The 20,564-nt window shown below is 41.0% G+C and overlaps 1 protein-coding gene across 30 annotated transcripts in view; it reads right to left on the bottom strand.

Moving 5' to 3' along the window:
• Window positions 1-20,564, bottom strand: part of SOX6 (SRY-box transcription factor 6) — a 672,513-nt gene that overhangs the window by 329,283 nt on the left and 322,666 nt on the right. For all 30 annotated transcript variants that reach the window (XM_069091122.1, XM_069091109.1, XM_069091112.1 and 27 more), the window contains one exon: window positions 18,360-18,567. In XM_069091122.1, the coding sequence (XP_068947223.1) occupies window positions 18,360-18,567 (208 nt within the window). The remainder of the gene's footprint in view (window positions 1-18,359; window positions 18,568-20,564) is intronic.

Genomic DNA, 20,564 nt, shown 5'->3' with positions numbered 1-20,564 from the left:
TGGACAGAATAGACTCAACATTATTAAAAGAGGATATAAAACTGGGATTGAGTGATGTTCAGCCAGTTTGCACAGCCTCAGGGATTCCCAGGCTGACAAGGGGAATAAGGAACAGCAGAACTCGTAAAACAGGGTCAGAAATTACCTATGACACCTTGGCCATTTTCCCATCACTTCAGGGCCACTGGGTTTCAAAGTCTGTAGCCCCTTTTTGACTGCTCCCCCTTTTCTTTTTTTTCTTAATAATTTTAAATGATTTAGTAGGGCGGAGGATTGAAGAGGAGGGGAGAAAACACATAAAAAGTGTATTTGCTGCAGGTTACTGAATGAAGTCGTAATAGAAATAAAATATTAGAACTGAGCCCTTTGCTTCCAATTTTTAAAACGCAGCAATAGAGCATCTAACCAGGGCATCAATTTGAGTATATTCACAGCATTATTTGGTATTATACAACACCTTTAAAATCTAGGAATATTAAGCAGAGATATTGTATGGTTTAACTAATTATATTTCCAAAGAGTCTTCCAATCACTTTAGAGTTGCATAAATTCTAATTATTATAAAGGGCTAAATAAAATAGTTTTTTTTCAATCCCTAAAACACCATCTTACACATAGTGGGTGCTTGCTTAATAAATGCTGGTTGAATTGTTAGCTATTAGATATCATGCTACTCTATGCTATGATATATATGTGTGTTTCTACCTATATATCACTGAAAGTATTTTTCCAAATTATACTCATAAACACAGGCCTTTAAAATGTATGGGATATGTTGAATAGGAATTTTCTGTTTACTAAATTGTATCTGATTCTTTCAATTACTGTACATGGCTTCCTATCATCTCTGATATATTATCAGCTATCAAAGTAATGCCATCGAATAACATTTCTAAAGGTGTTTTAGGATTAGAAAAAATAAAAATAAATGTCCAAACAAGGAGAAAACGGGATAACCATCTAGCAAGAAATGAAGCTATAATGAGGCAAAATTTCAAGTCATAATCTTGAACCAATCAGTGCAACTCAAAGAAAGACACGATAAAGAAAGTGGAATGTTGGGTGTTGTCTTGAGCAGCCCTTCCCAAGTACAGGGGTGAAATATATGGACATTTTTATTTTATGGTGGTGTGCTCTGTCAGTGCCCTGAAACACCTTCGCGCCCTTTGTTAGTTTTCACCTCATTGTAAATATTTAATATCAACCTGCTTGTTGATTATTTAAGATACGATGAAGAGATTAAATAGTCCTACGAGGATCAAGACACAGGTTGAATAGAGACATGCAAGGAATTAGAGCTATCCATGAAACAGGGCACTCACTGAATACTAAGGGAGGCTACAGGAAGAGAAGGATACATTTGTCAATTACAAAGAAATGGTTTGTACTCATTAGATTTTAACAGGCCACTCCTTAGTTAGATTTCTTCATGTCTCAAAGTTTCCTTATTTAACGCTCGATGGTAGGCACCAGTCAAGGAATGTGTCATATCTCAGAATGATCTTATTATAAATAGCATTTGAGTTGCATTCTGTATTCAACACAGCCCATTGTCCCAAAGTGATAAATAAATCCAGATTAATCAAATATGCATTTGACTGTATGAAAAATAACATTCCATGCCATCTGGCTTCTGTACTACATAGCTACTCGGGTCTTCTGAGGATGACGATGACGATGAAGTCAATGATGATGGTGGTGGTGGTGGTGGTGGTGATGGTGGTGGCTGTTATCAGAGACTCTATTATACCTAAATAGAGTAACTTAACCACTGTTGTATTTTAATAACCTAGTAGTTCCTTTAAAACTGCAAACATTTTATAGTGAAGATGAGGGTGCTTTGAGCTCATAAGAGTTTGAAGGCTGGATTGCAGCAACGCTGACTATATTGTATGCCCCCTGACAGGCCTAAACCTCCTATCCAGTTCTCACCAGGCTGAGTAAAGGTAACTGCTTTACCCATGAAGCCAACTCTTAGGAAATATTTTAGTGAAGTAGTGGGAAAGAGGAGTGGATCTGATGATAACTTTCATATGCTGAAGAAACCCAGTTTATTTGAAATTTTGATTAAGAGCTCTGTTTGACAAAATTGGATGAAAAAGAGAAAATATCCTTTTGAGTTATTGGCAATGCTACCCCAAACCAGAGCACGATGGCACAGTGGATGCATCATTTTATCTGCAGAGGAGTGAATTCTATTTACAATGTTTTCCCTTTGGGGAGCAAGGGTTGGGAGGGGGGAGCTGCTAATGTGGCTGGTGGACTACTATGGGTAATGACAGATGAAGTCTGCAGATGTATTATACCAGAGTACAGAAAGCCGACAAGCTCTGACTAAATGGCACTCACACATTCCCCTTCCCCATCAAAATGACTGGGCGTCACCCATGCTTTCCCGGCCCTGATCTTGACTGCGCTGTGCCAGGAGGGGGTAAAAGGGGGAAAAAAAGCCGCCTGATATTTTGCGCCCTCACAGAATGAAGACTTTCTCTTCAAAAAAATGATGATTTCCCCAAATAATTAATTATTTTAGCCACTGTATTATTGCTTACAGTAATACACAGCAATAACATTTACATTGATTGAATTCTGTTTCCTTAATGTGAAATTTGTTTGGGGTTAATTAGCACGGCTGAGGAATAAGCTTAATAATTTTATGTTGTTTACACTGGAGGCAGTTTTCCATGAGCGCTGCTCAGGGAGGAAGTGACATCTTGGAGTTTCAGACAAAACATGGAGGTAGAAGCAGCTGCTGGCTCTGGGATAGCGGGCCTCTTCCACCAGCCCGCCTCCCCATGTCTCAGGAGCAGTTCCTAATGGCAACAATACAGAGTTGTCAAAATTATTATTTTTTTAAGGCTGATAAGTTTTCCAAAGCCAACACCAAAGCTCGGGGGTAGGTGGAAAAAGAGAATCCATCCAAATTTAAAATGTACCTAACATTAGACATTTTTAGTGTCTTTCTTTAAAGAAAGGCAGGCCTAATTAGTTGTCTCTCTAAAATGCGCACCTAGCATTTTTATTATGTATTATAACATTTTGCTCAGAGCTGACATTTTTATTCTGACAAGCACTGTCTGGAGAGCTCTCAATAAATAATACATTTACAATTTTCAGTAAATAAGCAGTGGACACAAATCGTTACCCTTACTTACAGCTGCCCCTCTCTAATAGCGCTTTTACAAAGAAGGTGACTATTCAGTCTAATGCAATCCTCTCAGTGCTGGAAAGACATTTTCATTCATTACCACGGTCAAAGCACTTAAAGCATTTTAAGCCTTGTTGCAAAACAGCAGGACTGGCTGAGCAAGGAGGGCTAAGGAAAAGGAAAGTTCATCACCAGAGAAACCTGAGGCCGTGCACCTCAGCGACTGGGAAATTCACTTCTGCACAGGCCCTGGCAGCAGCAAGTGAGGCTGCCTGGCAATCCAGAGCAGACTTCCTTCCTCCGAGTTTTTGCCACTCGTGTTTATCGTCAAGGGAGGGATCCCGTTCGCTCCGGGCCTTTAAATGTTCATCATCTTTGATCTCTCCCTTTCCGCGGTCCTTTGCTCCCTGTCTTCCAGGCTGATTCATGTTCACCATGGAAGAATATTTCTTAAGCATTCTCATACATGTGGGGACAGGTGAGCTCTGACTCTTGAGAGCAGAAGCTAAAATAAGGCTCGAGTTCAAATAAATTCCACTGAAGCCAGGAGACACAAACAACTTTATCCCATCCCAGCCATTTGCTGACCCACTGAACCAGTTCTCATCCTGACGATTCCTTCGCCCTTCATGATTTACTATTCATGTTCTACCCCAAAGCTACAGAACCGAGAGTGATGGCCAAGAGGAGAGAATATTGCTACTTATTTTAAATGAAATAAGAGAAGAAAGTAACATGAAAATAAGACAACCCTTATCGCTTATAAAATATGGTCCATGGGAGAATCAATTCAGGATTCTCATTGATGCAAAGACTTAATGCTATGCTGAGTAGGCCCCCACCCATTAAGTAGTGTCAGCATTATCATCGTCGGAACTCCTATGTATTTGGCTATACAAATCTGCTACCTTTAAAAACCACTAAAAAGCTTCTTATCTCATATAAGGACCCAAGTGATTCCTATGGCATCCTTGACCATAACCTCCCTCCCGGTCTACCCACCATTTGTTTTATCTTCCCTTGTTAGAATTAGAGTGCAACCTCCCTGAAGTCAGGAACTAACACGGTTTTGGTGTCCCCAGCTCTTAGCCCATGGCCTGGCACAGGGTGCTGCTCAGTCACTTTCAATCATGGCTGAATCTTAGTGATCCCATTTGGGGTTTCCTTGGCAGAGATACTAGAGTGGTTTGCCATTTTCTTCTCTGGTTCATTTTACAGGTGAGAAACTAAGGCCAACAGGGTTAAATGACTAGCCCAGGGTCATACGGCTAGTAAATATCTGAGGCTATATTTGAACTCACAAAGATGAGTCTTCTTGGTTTCAGACCCAGCACTCTATCTACTGTGCCACTTAAAAAAAAGTCTTTAAGTTTTGTCAAGTGCTCCATAGAACATCTCATCTGGTCATCAAAACAACCCTGTGAAGGAGATACTATTAATGCTCTATCTTAGAGATGACAGATCTAAAGGGGAGAGAAGTCCAGTGACTCCTCCAGGGTCACACAGCTACTAAGTGTAGGACACTGGATTTGAGCCCACATCTTCCTAATTCTGGGTCCATACTCTTTGCATGGATGAAACTATGAAATACCCAAGTAATCATGAGAGACATATAAATGAAGTCCACCTTCACACCCCAGGCAACAGCTGATAAGATTAGACATGCAATCTTCACTGCCTTTACAGGTATTCCTAAACTTAAAGCTATGGGACTTTTAAAAAGCTGTCAGTAATGGGCAATTCATCTAAGGCCACACCACCTTGAGTAAGCTCTATCTCCTCTGATCTCTGAAGTTAAGCAGGGTCAGGCCCGGTTAGTACCTGGAAAGGAGACCTGCTGGGAACACTCAGTGCTCTAGGCTTTAAAAAAAAAAATAGAGGGGGCAGTTAGGTGGCTCTGTGGAAAGAGTGCTAGCCAGGAAGACAAGTTCAAATCCAGCCTCAGACACTCACTAGCTGTGTGACCTTGAGTAAGTCATTTGACCTCTGTTGGTCTTAATCCACTAGAGAAGGATATGGCAAACCACTCCAGTATCTTTGCCTGGAAAACCCCATGGATAGTACTGACACCCTATGGTCCATGGGGTCACAAAGAGTCAGACACGACTGGCCAGCAACAATGTGAATTCAGGTTTGTCCCAGAAAAGGGCACTGGTCGTAACAGAAGCTGGAAGCTTAGAGAAAAATCTGTGACCTATTTGTAATAAATGCTCCATCCATGCCACATAAGAATCAGACATTTATAGAAGCTTTTAATGTCGGAAAAACTTAAGCCTCACAACAACTCCATGAGGCAGGTCCTACCAACATTATCATTCCCATTTTACAGATGAGAAAGCTGAGGCTTAAAGAGATTCAAGGGTTTGCCCATGGTCACATAGCTAGCAAGGGCAAGGGGGTGGAATTTGAATTGGGTCTTCTCCACTCCAGATCCAGAATTCTAGTCACCATGTCATGGTGACCTTCTAATATCAAAGATATGTAAATCCATAATAATCACCTTGGACAAAGCAGTGTCTAAGATGAAGAGGTTCTTCCTTAAACTTTGGTGGGGGAATCTTACCATCCTTCACCTCCTTGAAGCCTTTCCTAACAAGTCCTAGGTGGTCCCAACGATGCCCAAAACACTTCAGAATTTATATATCACTCTTTTCAATTACAATAGATTGCCTACTTATCATCATTTTTTGTATATATTCTCATGCATTTTAAAAGCATATTTGTCCTGTCCACACCTTAATTATAACAGCACAGGTATTAGGCATCCATCAACAAGTATTCATTGAGTGCCTACTATGTGCTAATCCCACAGCTAGACACTGCATGGGGAAATTATAAAGTTATGGTTCTACCTTCCTTAAACTAGGAGACAGCAGGGTATTATAGATAGGGTGTCAGACCTGAAGCCAGAGTGCCAGTTCTGCCTCTTGCTAAGGGGTTTGATACTAGATAAGTCACCGACCTTCCTGAGCCTCAGTTTCCTCATTCATACCACACGACCTGTCTCACCAGGTTACTGGTAGGAAGGCATGGTGTGCAGTGCTGCAGAGGCATGGTTTATCATGACATAAAACAGAGAATAACATCAATAGTATTACATAGTCCCGTGGACCTCTGATTGTATCTCTGATCAAATAAGGTCCGTGAAGGAGGTGGCAGATGAACTGGGCTTTAAATATCAGATGAATAGAGGAGAAGTAGGAAGGAGGGAGATTCAGCATCTCAGGAGCGGAAGGCCCAGAGCTGGGAAAGAACACCATGGTTCTGAGGAAGCCCCTCACTCCCTCTTCACACAACAGGAACTCCCCTGTATTGTTGACTGAAGGACTGAACCACTTCCCACGAAAAACAATTCTTTGGATTAAATAAAGCATGCCCTCCGGTTGTCACAGCCCAGGTTTTCCTGAGCACTGACCTCCACCATTCAACTCAACAGACATTAGCACTTATGTTCTAAGCACTGGGGAAGCCAAGACACAAGGATAGTCCCTGCCCACAAGGGGTTCACATTCTTTTGGGAGGGGATTCAATATACAGAGGATAATCTGAGGAGGGAGAGGTTACCAACTGGTGGGGGAGGAAGGGTCAGGAACCACTTGGGGCATCATGAAAGAAGGATTACTGAAAGGTTTAGGAAGATCCCATGCCTGGAGTGCCCTCTCTCTCTCCTTATTACCATCTCTTGGCTCCCCTGGCTTCCCTACAGAACAGCACAGACTGAGACCTCAAAGGCACAGCCTTTGCTGAACAGCAGCACAGTGTGGGGCAGGGTGCTAGAGGAGACAGAAAAGTCAACCTGCTTGTGTTTGCTGACCTCAGGACTCAGCAGGGAGCTCCCAAAGAGCAAATACACACCCTCCAGATAGATACAGACCCTGTGGGTTCAAAAGCCACATCAAGTCAAGTCAGTCAGCCTTGACTAGCACTTATTAGGTGCCACGAGCTGTGCTAATACAAACATACGCCAGTAAAAAGAAAGCCCCTGCCCTCCAGGAGCTTACATTCTAAGGAGGGAAGATGACACATAAAAGGAAGCTGAAAGAGGGAATTGTAGGTAAATATTCAGAAAGCCAGAACAGTGCTAAGATGACTGGGTTAACCTAGTAACCCAGAAGATTACTAGGTCAAATTGGGGTGAGGGTAGAGGGGAGAAGTGGAAGCTGATAAGGACTGTCTGTGGGAAGCCCAAGGAGCAGTGGGAAAGAGAGGAAGAAACCAGTGAGCACAGAGCTCTCACCAGACCAAGCTGCTCAGGGTGCCCAGGAGAAAGGGGGCAGCAGGGAAGAAGTAAGAACAGAAAGTGAGCCAATCAGAGAAAATGAAGGGACAATGAAAGCTGGACATTGGCAAGGACTCTAACCCCAGGCATTGGAGATGAAAGGAACTAGATGAATGACCAGTTGGTTTCCAAAAGCATGGACTAGATGAGTGGCCAGTGGTCCCATAAAGTGTGAAGACAGCAATATGTAGTGGAAAGAGGAGGGCTGGGGGGCAGGAGATTTGTGTTTGACTCTTTCTTCTACCATATACTTGCTGTGTGACCTTAGGCAAATCACATAATCTCTCTGAGCCTCATTTCTTCCTCTTCCTCCATTTTCATTATACTTACCCCCCCTCCCCCCACAGGGTTATTGTGAGAAAGGGTTTCACAAACCTGAAACCCTATAGGTCTGGGAACTATTACATATTCAAAAAGAATGGGGTGAGTAATAATAATTTTTTTTTTGCTTTTTGGGGGAGGGCATTTGGGGTTAAGTGACTTGCCCAAGGTCACACAGCTAGTAAGTGTTAAATGTCTGAGGCCGGATTTTTAACTCAGGTCCTCCTGACTCCAGGGCCAATGCTCTATTCACTGTGCCACCTAGCTGCCCCAAAAGTGTTTTTTTTTGCTTTTTGTGACTTGCCCAAGGTCACACATCTAGTTTTTGTGTTAAGGGTCTGAGGCTGGATTTGAACTTGGGTCCTCCTGACTCCAGGGCCAGTGCTCTATTCACTGCACCACCTAGCCGCCCCTGAGGTGAGCAATAATAAAACACAGAGAACTCCAGGGCTGCCAGTGGTTTTCAGTGATCCTTGGTATAACTATTTTTCATAATAACAGAGGAGCAGCTTTGACAGGTAGGTCAGGTTGGAGTTTCTGACTTCATTGATATAGGGAACTTTAGGAACGGAAACTTCCTTCCCTCATACACACCTGCAACTCCTTGACTCTGTAAAGAAGCTGAAAAGGCACATGAGGTAGTATTTGAGAGAGCTTCCTGGGGCAACAATGGGGTGACTTACCCCTGATAACAGAGATAAGATGTGTCACAGAAGCAACAAGGTCTTCCCAAAGCCAAGGTTGGTCTTCATGCACACTGCCATATTATTTCCCAAAACCTTGCTATTTAAGACCAAAGTGTCATCGTAAGACTTGGAACACAGACCCTACAGCAGTGCTTTTTGGTCTGACCCTTCTATTTCCTTCTAAGGAGTAACAAGGGCCCCCTAGTAAGATTTTGCCGCAGGTCACTATGTAAGGACCCATTTCTATAACATCCTGGCAATTTTTTGTATGAGCATGACATCATCCCAAAATGCAAGAGATAAATAGACTTCTTTGGTCAGTAGAAAGGTACCAATTCAGGTGCCGGGGTATTCCGAGGGCAAAAACATCCCTGTACTCATACACTGTTAGTCACCACTAGAGATACGATACTTCAGCCCTTCCACTAAAAGATGTCTATACTTTAAAAGCACATGCCAGAATGGCCAGTAACAAGTGCTATTTCCAAATAATGGGCCAAGGTCCATTACTCTCAGCTTCAATGTGTTCTTTTCCTAGAATTTAGAGCCTGTTCCCTTTGCCAGGACATGGCACTTGATGGACTATTGGTAACATGCCTATTTGACCATTTCTGAAATTATGTGCTGCCTAGAATGGACCAGTTTTAAGTGGCTAGATCAATAAACACAGCATTCAACAATGTACTTTTGGAGGTATAAAAATCTGATGACAGCTTTCAGCTCTGTGTCCCCAATAAAGATCTGGACATCAGAAAGTAGAGGCTAAGGAAAATCAAGAACAGCCTTAAGGGAAGAAAGCAGAACATGAGGTGACTCTAACCATTTGAAAACTGACTCTCCGGTTTAAATACAAATTCTCTAAACAAGAATCGTAGACTGGTAGAATTAGAAGGAAGGCAGAAGACAATGGAAGTAGGAAATGAAGAGCCATGAAATGCTTTGGCCAAGGCCACTCAACCTATCCAGGAGTTACAATCAAGACAAGAACTAACGTCGAATTCTTGCAGGCACTAAACTATAGTTTCTAGTAAATTAATTAAGCTGATCCAAACCTCTTTGCATTGGTGAGATTTCACAAACTCCTTTGAAAAGTGGGGACATGTCTAACTTTGAATCTCCAGCACTTGGAACAAAGAAAACCAAAGGATCAGAACTGTAGAATATGAAGGGACTACAGAGGCCCCCTAATCCAACCATCTCACTTTGTAGCTCAGGAATCTGAGACCCAAGTAGATTAAACTGACTGACCATGTTCACATAGGGAGTAAAGGGCTGAAGCAAGAATAAAACCTACATTTCCTGGCTCCAAACTTCATATTCCTTTCACTGTCTCATAAGATTCTTGATAAATGGCTGTTGAATTGAAGATTGTGGTGTAGATGGAGTGAAGGCCTCTGGCTATCGCTGAGCTATTAGAATAGAAGATTGCACATTTGAACATTCAAGCTAGAGGAAACCTTAGATACCACTTGGTCTAAACTCTCAATTTCAGAGGAGAAGTAAACTGAGGCCAGAGAAGGTAAAAAGATTCCCCCAGGGTCACATGTGATTTGCCAGAACATTATTCATAGCCATTAATATCAGGCCAAGTACAATTATTTCATCTCACACATATTTATTTAGCACCTACTGCGTGTGTTATTATAGCATGTTGGGCCTAGAAGTAGGTGCTTAAGGAAGAAATTGTTGAAAGCTATTTAAGGAGCTAAGTGTTAGAGATCAAGAATCCCTTTAATTCAAAAACCATCCCTTGGGTTGGACCCCATAACACAACAGTAGGAGGACATTAGAGATCAAAAGAAAAAAATGTGTTCTCTAACGAACCTAGTAATCATGGTCCAGGGGAAGGAAGAATGAAAATCCAGGAGTACTCTGAGTTGGGATAAGGGTTGAAGACACTCTATTAAGAGACAACAAAAGGAAAAAAGAAAATTGCACTGAAGGGTCCATCAAAGGGCTTTTGTGAGGGCCACCTGAAAGGCCTCATGATAAAAAGGAAACTGGGCTGGAAATTTAGAGGAAGGTGGAAACCAAAAGATACAGTCAGCTAAAGCTTTTACACATGCACACGCGCATGCACGCACACGCACATACACACACACACACACACACACACACAACCAAAGACTACAAGACTGGAAACTTTTTATCAGCTTGCTTTGCTTGGTGAAGAGTGGAGAAAAATAGAAAAATTTTCTTCTTTTTGTTGCCTTCCCTTTCACCCCCCCCCCACCTTGTTTTCACCTAAACCATATGTGAGGAAGGAGGCAAATAACATGAGAATCATCTCCTCTGTCCTATTATCACATGGTCCAAATGGACTCGGAAAGTGGCTGATTCAGGGAATCAGTGATCACAGGATCACAGATGCAGCACAAGAAGGTACAGAACTTGGGCGGCCTCTGATCCAATTGGCTCATTTTGCAGATTTGAAAGCTAAGGCTCTGAATGATTAAGTGGATGTCCATGGTCACACAGGAAATAAGTAGCAGAAGTAGAAATCTAACCTAGCTTTTGGGAAAATGCAAATCATATGGAACCCATTCGAAAACTGAAGACAAGATCCAAGTATCTGTATCTGCCAGAAAGCAGTCTCCAATGTCTGGAGAAAGGAACCCCAGTCATTCCTTGTTGTGTAGGCAACTGAAAAAAAAACCAGCAGAAAAAAGTCTTCTAAATAATTTCTGAGCACCCCCAAAGAAGAAGCCATGCAAACAGAATTTGGAAATGAATGAATGAATAGATGAAAATCTGAGATCGGATATTTCAAGCTAGAAGTGGCCTTAGACATTAGTCCAGTACCTTCATTTTACAGATAAGAAAACATGAAATAGTAAGTTGCAGAGATAGCATTTGAACCCATGCTCTCTGACTCCAGGGTCAGGATGTTCTTCCCATGGCACCATGACAACCCAAAGCAACTTTTCAATTCTGAGCCAATACAAAAGGATGCTGAGAATACTGTGGAGAGGTACTAGAATCAAAAGAGCATTTTCAAGGCTATAAATGGATGGAAATGCAAAAACTATGTCAGCAAGCCAACTCGTTTCTCCAGAATGACTGGGGATCCAAAAGCTGTTCACCAAAGATCTTGCAATTGGTTTATCATGTTGTAAAGAAATCAATAGCAACAGGATTCACTTCATCCCAAAAATAAGGCTGAGTTTGAGTTACTCAGAAGACAAAGCTACTGGGTCAATCTCAAAAAACACCAATCATCAGTATACAGAACTTTAGGAAAACCTGCCTCTTTGCATATTTTAATGACTTAGATTCCAGATAAGAATTTGTCACTACTGTAACAGAGAATCTACCAAACAGGAGAGTCAGGAGAAAATATTCCAGTCCCACTCAAACTAATAATAATAAAATAATATTAATTTGACAAAACTGCATCCTCCTTACTTCAGAGATCTGCATTATTTCATTCTGGATTAAGAGGATAGCTGGTCTTGGGAAACTATGGCAGTTCAAGAATTTGAAATGCCTAATATATTTGAGATAAGAATTCTCGACATTTTACAATGAATACTCAATGTATTTCTTATTTTCTTATGCAAAATTTCTAAACCCTTCCAATTTCTCCCATGACCTAAAGTGGCCTTCCATTCAAAATCATGAATGAGAAATAGAAAGGAGGGGATTTCAGGCAGAGAGCACCGGATGCTTCATCAATACAGTCAAAACAATGGGAAAAAGCAACAGCATTAAAGTGTCCCCTTAAAAATGCTTATTTGTGTTGCCCTTGCCTGCATGCTAAACTCTTTCGTGGGCTTTTTTTTAATATAAATTTCCTTTTCATCAGGAGAGCATGGTTCTTCATTACATGTTATCTGAAGAGTCTTACAGGAATCTATTGAGCTCTGTCACTCACACAGTCACATTCCACATCTTCCACAGCCAGCACACAAATGTCCAGAGAACACACATTCCTATGAGTTGGAATCAGGAGCTCATTTGGAGAAATAAAAAATCTTGGTTCCACTGAAAGACAAGGATAGCTTTCCAACCATGGGGTCAGTGCTCAGGAACTAGGACCCAAAACTGTGCCAAACTTGCCTTAGGTCCTAAATGAGTCTCCGTGATGATTTTCCCCCATTAAAAACCCTTCAAAACTCCTTCCTGTGAGATGGCTCATTTTTTCAATTACATAACACAGCTTTCCAGTATGTTGAAGGTTATCAGATGAGTAATATGCGCCAATCTACGTCCTTACTAAATATACTGCAGCGTGTGCGCATGTATAGATATAACCAAATTGCCTAAAGATGTTCGGCCTGATAACAATCCATCAGATACACACATCCACACATGCTCATTCCTGTGCTGAGAAGCAGCTGCATAAGGCACTGGAAAGCATACCCCAGTAGGAATTCAAAGCCCAAGTGTTCTCGTCCCTTCTCAACAAGAATATTGAAATGAATCCAAACTGTTTCATTATCACAGCAACTCAGAGCCCAAAGCTCTACTGGACAAATGCTCTCATCTCAGCCCTCACTGCCGAGCTGGACCGAAATCTCCCACTCGAACATTCTTTGTGAGGTTGAATGTTGGTACTGATGGGGCTCCCGCCGCTCCCTAACTCTGTCCCCCAGCCCTTGCCACATCTCAGTGATGACTGAAGGAGGGGCAGCCTGTTGAAAGGTACAGTTTCATTACAGAGGCAAATAATAATGAACAGCAAAACTGCCTGTCGCTAATGAGGTGAGGCATAATGCATTTTGTGTCCTTTGCCCCAAACTCCAGAACCTGACCCAGAGGAGAATTCACGCTGACCAGGATGGGATTTGGGGTGATATAATTCATAAGACATGATATTGGCTGGGAGCACTATTATTAAAGAGAGATTAAAACAGCTGTACATTATGCTGCAGCACTCACTCTTTCCTTTACAAACAGACGGTCCTGGATTACAAGAAGCACTTGACCATCAACCAGATTTAACCAGCTGGGCCATATTCTCCTAGGCAATGCCTGTTGACCTCCTCAGTCGCAGCTGCTCAGATGAAATTCTCATTAGACAACTTATTTTCAGAAGCCAAAGGACCCTCTGATTAAATATATGTATTTAGACATAAAAAAGTCTTTTTAAAAGTACTCATTTTCTGACAAGTGCTGCTTATGATAGGGCCCAGCTACACTGGGAACAAGAACAGGCAATACAAGGAGAACGAAAATTCATCACTTAATCACAGCTGAAGGGTTTGAGACTAGAAGGATTTTAACCTGGAGCTCTCAATCAGAGCCTTGCTGCCCACCCCAACCAACTTCACTAGACTAACAGCTGCTTTAAAAGTTAGATTTGTTTTTTCTCTTTTTCACGGAAGAATTTAAATTGTCTGCATTAGGTTCCTATTCAAGACAAGATCAGGCTTACACTGAAACTCACGACTGGGCAACTCCAGGCACCAACCTGCTGCCAAGGGTACTACCACCTTCCAAGAAAAACACCTCCAGGAAGAACAAGCATGTGAGGGAGGTAGTACAAGGATTATTAATCCTAATTTAGTGACTTGCCCAGGGTCACACAGCTATTACGTGTCTCAGATAGGAAGGGAGCCCAAGTTTCCTGACTCCAGCTCTAGTACTCTAACCACTAGACCACAATGTCCTGAAATTTATTAATTCCATATCCCACCTCCATGCTTTTGCATGGGTGGTCTCTCTCCTAAATCTGCAGTGCACTCTTTCCTAACATCTGTCTCTTAACATTTCTTGTTTCCTTCAAAGCCCAACTCTGTCTGTATCTGATTGCCCTCCCCCAACACACACACACACACACACACACACACACACACACACACACAGAGTTGATTTCTCTCCTTCCAATAGCTTCATATTTATTTTGTATGTAGCTTTGTGTTTGAACACCATACCCACCCCCCACCTTCTGTAGAATACAAGCTTTTTGAAGGAACGGAATGTTTCTTTTGTCTCTGTAGCTCTTGTACTTAGCACATAGAAGGTCTTAATAGGTATTTATTGCCTAATGCCATAAAAAGATCCTGATTTGAGAAGGTAATTTCTAGAAAAGAAAAGCTAACTAGCTAACCACTGAATAATGGGTTGATTTACCAAAACTATTTCTTTCAGTCTGGAAATTCAAAGGATTTAGTGTAGGAAGGACGCTTAAAGATAGGTCCAGTCCTCCAGAGAATGCCTAGGTGGTGCAGTGAGTAGAACACCAGCCCTGGATTCAAGAGGACCTGAGATCAAATCTTGCATTAGACACTAGCTATGTGACCCTGGGCAAGTCACTTAATCTTTTTGCCTCAGTTTCCTCATCTGTAAAATGAGCTGGAGAAGGAAACGGCAGATCACTCCAGTATCTTTGCCATGAAAACCCCAAATGAAATCACAAAAAGTCAGACATAACTGAAACGACTCAACCAAAAAAATACAAAAAACAAACCAAAAAACCCAGAGAGCCAGAAAGGGGAAATGACTTATCCAAGGTCACATTGCAAGCAAATAGCAGAACCAAGATACAAAACTAGGTCATCTAATTCCAAAGCCTACTCTATTACCTATTGAGAGACAGAATATTATAGTCAACTATATACTAAAGACAAGAGTCTTAAAGACAATTCCAGTAAATAATCCCTCCTCCAGTCTAGATCCTCTCTTTTTCATCTAGAACATGATGATTTGGAGCTCAATGACCTCTAAGGTGTCCTCCAACACTCTTTTATCCACCTTGCTTGATACATGAAATGGTTGGCATCAGTGTTAGTGCACACATAAGGAAACATTCCACTTCTAGTCTGTTTCTAAAATAAATAAAGAGTAATAACTTTCAACAATTATAAAACAAAATGCAAATACAGGGGCAAAGACAAATGGAAAACAAAAAAAAGGCAGAACTTTTAGTGAGGATCAACATTTTGCTTAAGTGGTGTAGGCATATCTTTTGATACCCCATTAATTCTCCTCTTCCATTAATTTAACAAATATGTCAACTATCTGCCATGTGCAAGGCTTATAGGAGCACTATGCAAAGCTCTATAAAGCTCAATTCCTGCCCCTCAAGACTCTTAAAGTCCTATAGGGGAGATAAGGTAAATACAAAATTAGCCATAATACAAGATAGGAAGTAATAAGTACCATAAGAATGGCATTGAGTCCCAGAAAACAGAGACTACTTTGTATTTCTTTACATTTTGTTGTTGTTCAGTCCTTTCAGTTGTATTTGACTATTTGTGGCCCCATTTGGGGTTTTCTTGGCAAAGATACTGAAGTAGTTTGCCATTTCCTTTGGTTCATTTCACAGATGAGCAAGCCAAAGTAAACAGGGTAAAGTGACTTGCTCAGTGTCACACAGTTAGTAAATATCTGAGGCTAGATTTGAACTCAGGTCTCCTTGACTCCCAGCCTGGTGCTCTATCTACTGCTCCACTTAGCTGTCCTTTTTTTCATTAAGACATATTAAAATATCTTAATTTTTAAAGCCCAAAATCTGTGCTGTGAAAAGTTACATAAAGTTTATATTCAAAAAAAAAACTTTTTCTTCTCTGATAGGAATGTAGTGATGGGAGACTTAAATTCATCCAAGAGTAAACTCTTCTTACTCATGTAAGTGCCTCTCTCATACCAAATCAACAGTAGTCTATATTAATTAAGAGGAAGGACAGAAAAGCTACCACTTTTCACATCAGGGAAAATACTAAGAAGTTCCTCCCTACTGGTAGGAAATTCTAATCGTAAAACTTTATTTTTTTTTAAATAGCTAAAATTCTGGAGAATTAAAATATTCTTTCAATGGTAACTGAACAAGGAAGGAAGGAAGGAAGGAAGGAAGGAAGGAAGGAAGGAAGGAAGGAAGGAAGGAAGGAAGGAAGGGAGGAAGGAAGGGAGGAAGGATGGGAGGAAGGAAGGAAGGGAGGAAGGATGGGAGGAAGGAAGGGAGGATGGGAGGAAGGAAGGGAGGGAGGAAGGATAGGAGGAAGGAAGGGAGGATGGGAGGAAGGAAGGGAGGAAGGGAGGGAGGATGGGAGGAAGGAAGGAAGGGAGGAAGGAAGGAAGGAAGGGAGGGAGGAAGGAAGGAAGGGAGGGAGGAAGGATGGGAGGAAGGAAAGACATTAATAAAAGATCATTGATCTGGGAACCTCAGCTCCCTTCAGCTCAGCCAAGAATCAGGAAGAATGACAAGCACCTTTAGTGTCCACAATCTGAAGACACTTATTTTTGAGCAGAGTTCATCATCTTCTCATACCTCAGCCTTAGTCTCTCAGAACTTGTTTGTATTTATTTTATACACAATTCTAATGAGTTCAGTTACCTGATCTTCCAATCCACAGTAAAATTGAAACAAATTAGAAGCAGGGGAGAGTTGCTAGTCAAGGTAAGTACACTGAAAACCACAAGAAGTTAAAGCTAGAGATCTTATAGGAAATGAGGAAACAGAAATATGACAGCACAGCTGCCTGAGACCATTTGGTGGAAGAGTAAATAGGCCCACACACCTCACTCACCCCTGTAGGTATCACTGCACTACAGGCCAATCCAATAACTGATACTTAGAAGGATACACATTCACTTGCATGTCATGGCATCACCTCCATGATGTCATGGTCCTCTTCAGGAATGAAGGACAAACAACAGCAACTTACAAGGATGATCCTGAGTTGCCAAGAAAGGATTAGATTTGGGTTCAATATTAACAACTTATTAAGGCAAAGGAGTATGTGACACATTAGAAAGATATCCACATAAAAAAAATTGTTGAAATTTGGTGCAAAATTAGAAACTGAAAGGGATAAGGCTCTGCAAAGTTCCCTTACGTAGAACTCTCATTGGGAAATGATGGATAAATGAGGTTTTTCTGTACTGAACTTAAATAACTAATAAGTCCAAAGCTGTTTATTATCCTATGCTTTCAAGCTGAGATTCTTTCAGTACTTATAAGTAGACATTACAGAATTAAAATTGTATCCTATCATCCAAATTGTGGACAAAATATATTATATCCTAGCCAACGTGCAAGCTACCATTCTAGACAGTGAAAATAGACAAAACAAAGAATAGTGGCTGCTTTCAAGAAGCTTTGGTGCTTCTGGGTTTCATAGGATTTGGAAAGGACCTTAGTGATCTGATGATCCAACCCCTCCCCTCAGGGTACAAAGAAAGAAGCTAAGCCCTAGAGAGGTCATGTGACTTCCCCAAAGATCACAGAGGAAGCAGTTAGTCCAGTTGGGATGTGAAGTTACATCTTCTAACTCCAAATGCAGTCATTGCTCTATCTACTATGCCACACTGCCAGTATATTGGTATATACAGAACAAAGATCATGTTTGTTTACTGGTTGGAACGTTTTTTAAAAAATTACTCCCGTTTAACTCTGAACTTCTGTGATTCTGCAAAGGTTTATTAGTCTCATTTGATCCTCTGAACCTCAAGGATTAATTCAGTTAGAATTGAATGGACCCTTCAGTGGATGCGGAATTTTTCTAAGATGTGCCAGGTCTTAAAAATGATCAAAGTTGGAGGTAACTAAAATAAGGAATTCCTGGGATGAAGACAAATCAGTTTGTTCAGGTTTTATTCAATTTTTTTAAATCTGATTTTCCCAAAAATAAAACTATTTAAAAAGAAAGAGATATGAATGGAAAAGAAAAAAGTTTTCAGCTAGAAAAATGTCCAAAGTAACTTTTTTAAAGGGTGAGGCTTTAAACTCTCACTTTGTTATCATAAGCACAACATAAAAAAGCAGAAAGTTTTGAAAAACAGAGCTATCTGCTTAACACTCCTAATGGATCACAATCTGCCATCACCATGGTAACCTCTGAATAACTTTTTTTTTTTCCCAGCTATTGCCAATTATGCACTTCTCTGGCTCTTGAAATCCCACACATTTTTTTAAGGCCTGGAATCTTCAGAAGAAGAGAAAAAAAAAGAAGAAGCTTTCCCAGTCTTATTCCATACATACCCTCCTGCTCAGTCCGGGTCATCTCTTCCAGCTTCTTCTGTTTCAATGTGTCCACTACGTCTGCCAAGCTCCCTTTGCGGCGCTCTGGCGTTCCAAAAGTGACACTGGTCATTATCTCTCGGTCCCGACCCCCGTCGTCAGGCTTGTGTGGTGAGGTAGAGGTATTTCGGAAGGAATAGAGGGAACATAACTTAGTATTCTCTGATTCCTACAAAAAAAAATTTAAAAAAATTAGGATGCTGGGCTACCCCACTTGCTTTAGGATAAATTCTAAGCCCACAGTATGAACACATGTAGCTGCTAACATGACAAATACTGAGCAAGCTAAGTTAACTTGTCAATTTTCTTTCTTATCCTAAATAATGGATAAAGTAATCAAGAGGCAACTGTCAAAGAAATTTACCTGCAACTACAGACACAACCTGGATGTATTTTCCAAATTGTAAATTAGGTTCAATGTTGCGTAAACCTAGTTTTGAAACAGGCATTGCAACTTCCTACTCATTTTACACCCTTCTGTACAGAATGTTTCAGATCCAGTGAATAATTATTGGGGTTGGGAAGGTCAGACTTTTTAAACTATGCCTATTGGCTAAGGTCTTCCCATGATTTCAGACATGTGTAGATCACAAAACATTTATCCCCTACATTTAGTACCAATAAAGAAATTTAATAAAAGCATATGATATTTAAGAGCTCATGAACATACCTAGGAGGGGAGAGTGTTCAAGAGAGACTTTAAACCCTATTAGAATGATTTTCCTGTCATGAGTCTGCTCTAAATAACAAAAACTGCACCACCTCCACCACCACCACCCCCAACTCATACTCATCCATACACTAGAACACAGGACTTAGGACCTCTGAGGTCTCTTCATGATCATAGATGTTCGCATCCTTTACCAAAGGGCAAATTTATCATGGAAATATTGACACAGGAATTACTTCATAGGACAGAAGTACAAATGAGTTACTAAACAGGTAGAAGGGTGGGTTCATCAGCTGAACACTGGCGGGTACAAAACTTGCAATGAAATTGACAAACAACTCACAGACAGGAAAAAGAGGTTTGTTTCTTTGTTTTTCTAATTCAGGACTGGTAGTCAGAAGCAATTGTAATGTAGCAATAGTCACTCTCTTCTGCCAGATTCTTATGATTAGTGTTTCTGTGTGTGCTCTTTGACACAGTAAAGACCTTAGAGAGTAGACATTGGTCTCCCACCCAACATTTGACAAAAGAGAAAACTGAGGCTTAGAGGAGTTAATTAACTTGCCCAAGGTCACAAAGATCTCTATAGTGTGAAAAGTTCCCAGGAAAGCTGATGCTTCATAGGAAGCTGTTTTCTAATGATTAGCTCGATGTTTATCTTATTTGAACCTAGTAATGCTGAGAGGAGGAGAGCAGTGGGGTGGGAGCCACAGAAATGAATGGGAGAAAGAAATGATAAAGGAAGGAGGAACAGAAGAGAAAGAGGAAATCATTTCCACCAAGGCACGGTCCTGCTACCCTGTTGCACACACCATGAAGCAGCTTGGCATATTCCCCAAAAAAGAACCTCCAAAGGAGATATAATTCAGTGGGGAAGGGGAAACACACCCAGCATCCCCTGAACTGCCTAGGAATCAGCTACCTCCATTATATTCGGGTGGTAAGGGACCCCATTTAATCTAGTTTACATCAAAATTGATCAGAGTATGGAAGAAAGAATGCTAGGTTTGAAATGGGAGATCTTGTGTTTGAGCGAATCCTAGTTCAACCACTTGCAAAGTATGTGATTTTGAACAAGTCACTTAACTTAGCTCTCAGCTTCCATGTCTGTAAAATGGAGATAATTCTTTTACTGTTACCTCTTTGGGCCATTATGAGGAAATATGTGACCCTAAAAGTTGACATAAGTGTGAGTTATTGTTATTCCTGAAAAGCAGCAGGCATAAGGTCAGGGAGACTTGGATTCACTGATAAAAATATGTATTATCTATGGGCACCCAACCAGTCACTTAACCTCTCAGTGGACTTAGACATCTCTATAAGACTAGAGGCAAAGAAATAGCTGATGCTCATTGGAGGAGGAAGCTCTTCATAAAAAGTTCTGAACACTGAAGAAATATCAGGTCTGGTCTTTCTTGGATGGATGGATGGATGGATGGATGGGTGGATGGATGGATGGATGGATGGATGGATGGATGGATGGATGGATGGATGGA

Source organism: Petaurus breviceps, unplaced genomic scaffold (assembly GCF_028583685.1).
Source record: "Petaurus breviceps papuanus isolate PSGF00001 unplaced genomic scaffold, PetGlider_PUasm1.0 188, whole genome shotgun sequence".
Classification (NCBI taxonomy): Eukaryota; Metazoa; Chordata; class Mammalia; order Diprotodontia; family Petauridae; genus Petaurus; species Petaurus breviceps.
The sequence above is the reverse complement of the archived record's forward strand: the minus strand, read 5'-3'. Positions and strand labels throughout refer to the sequence as shown.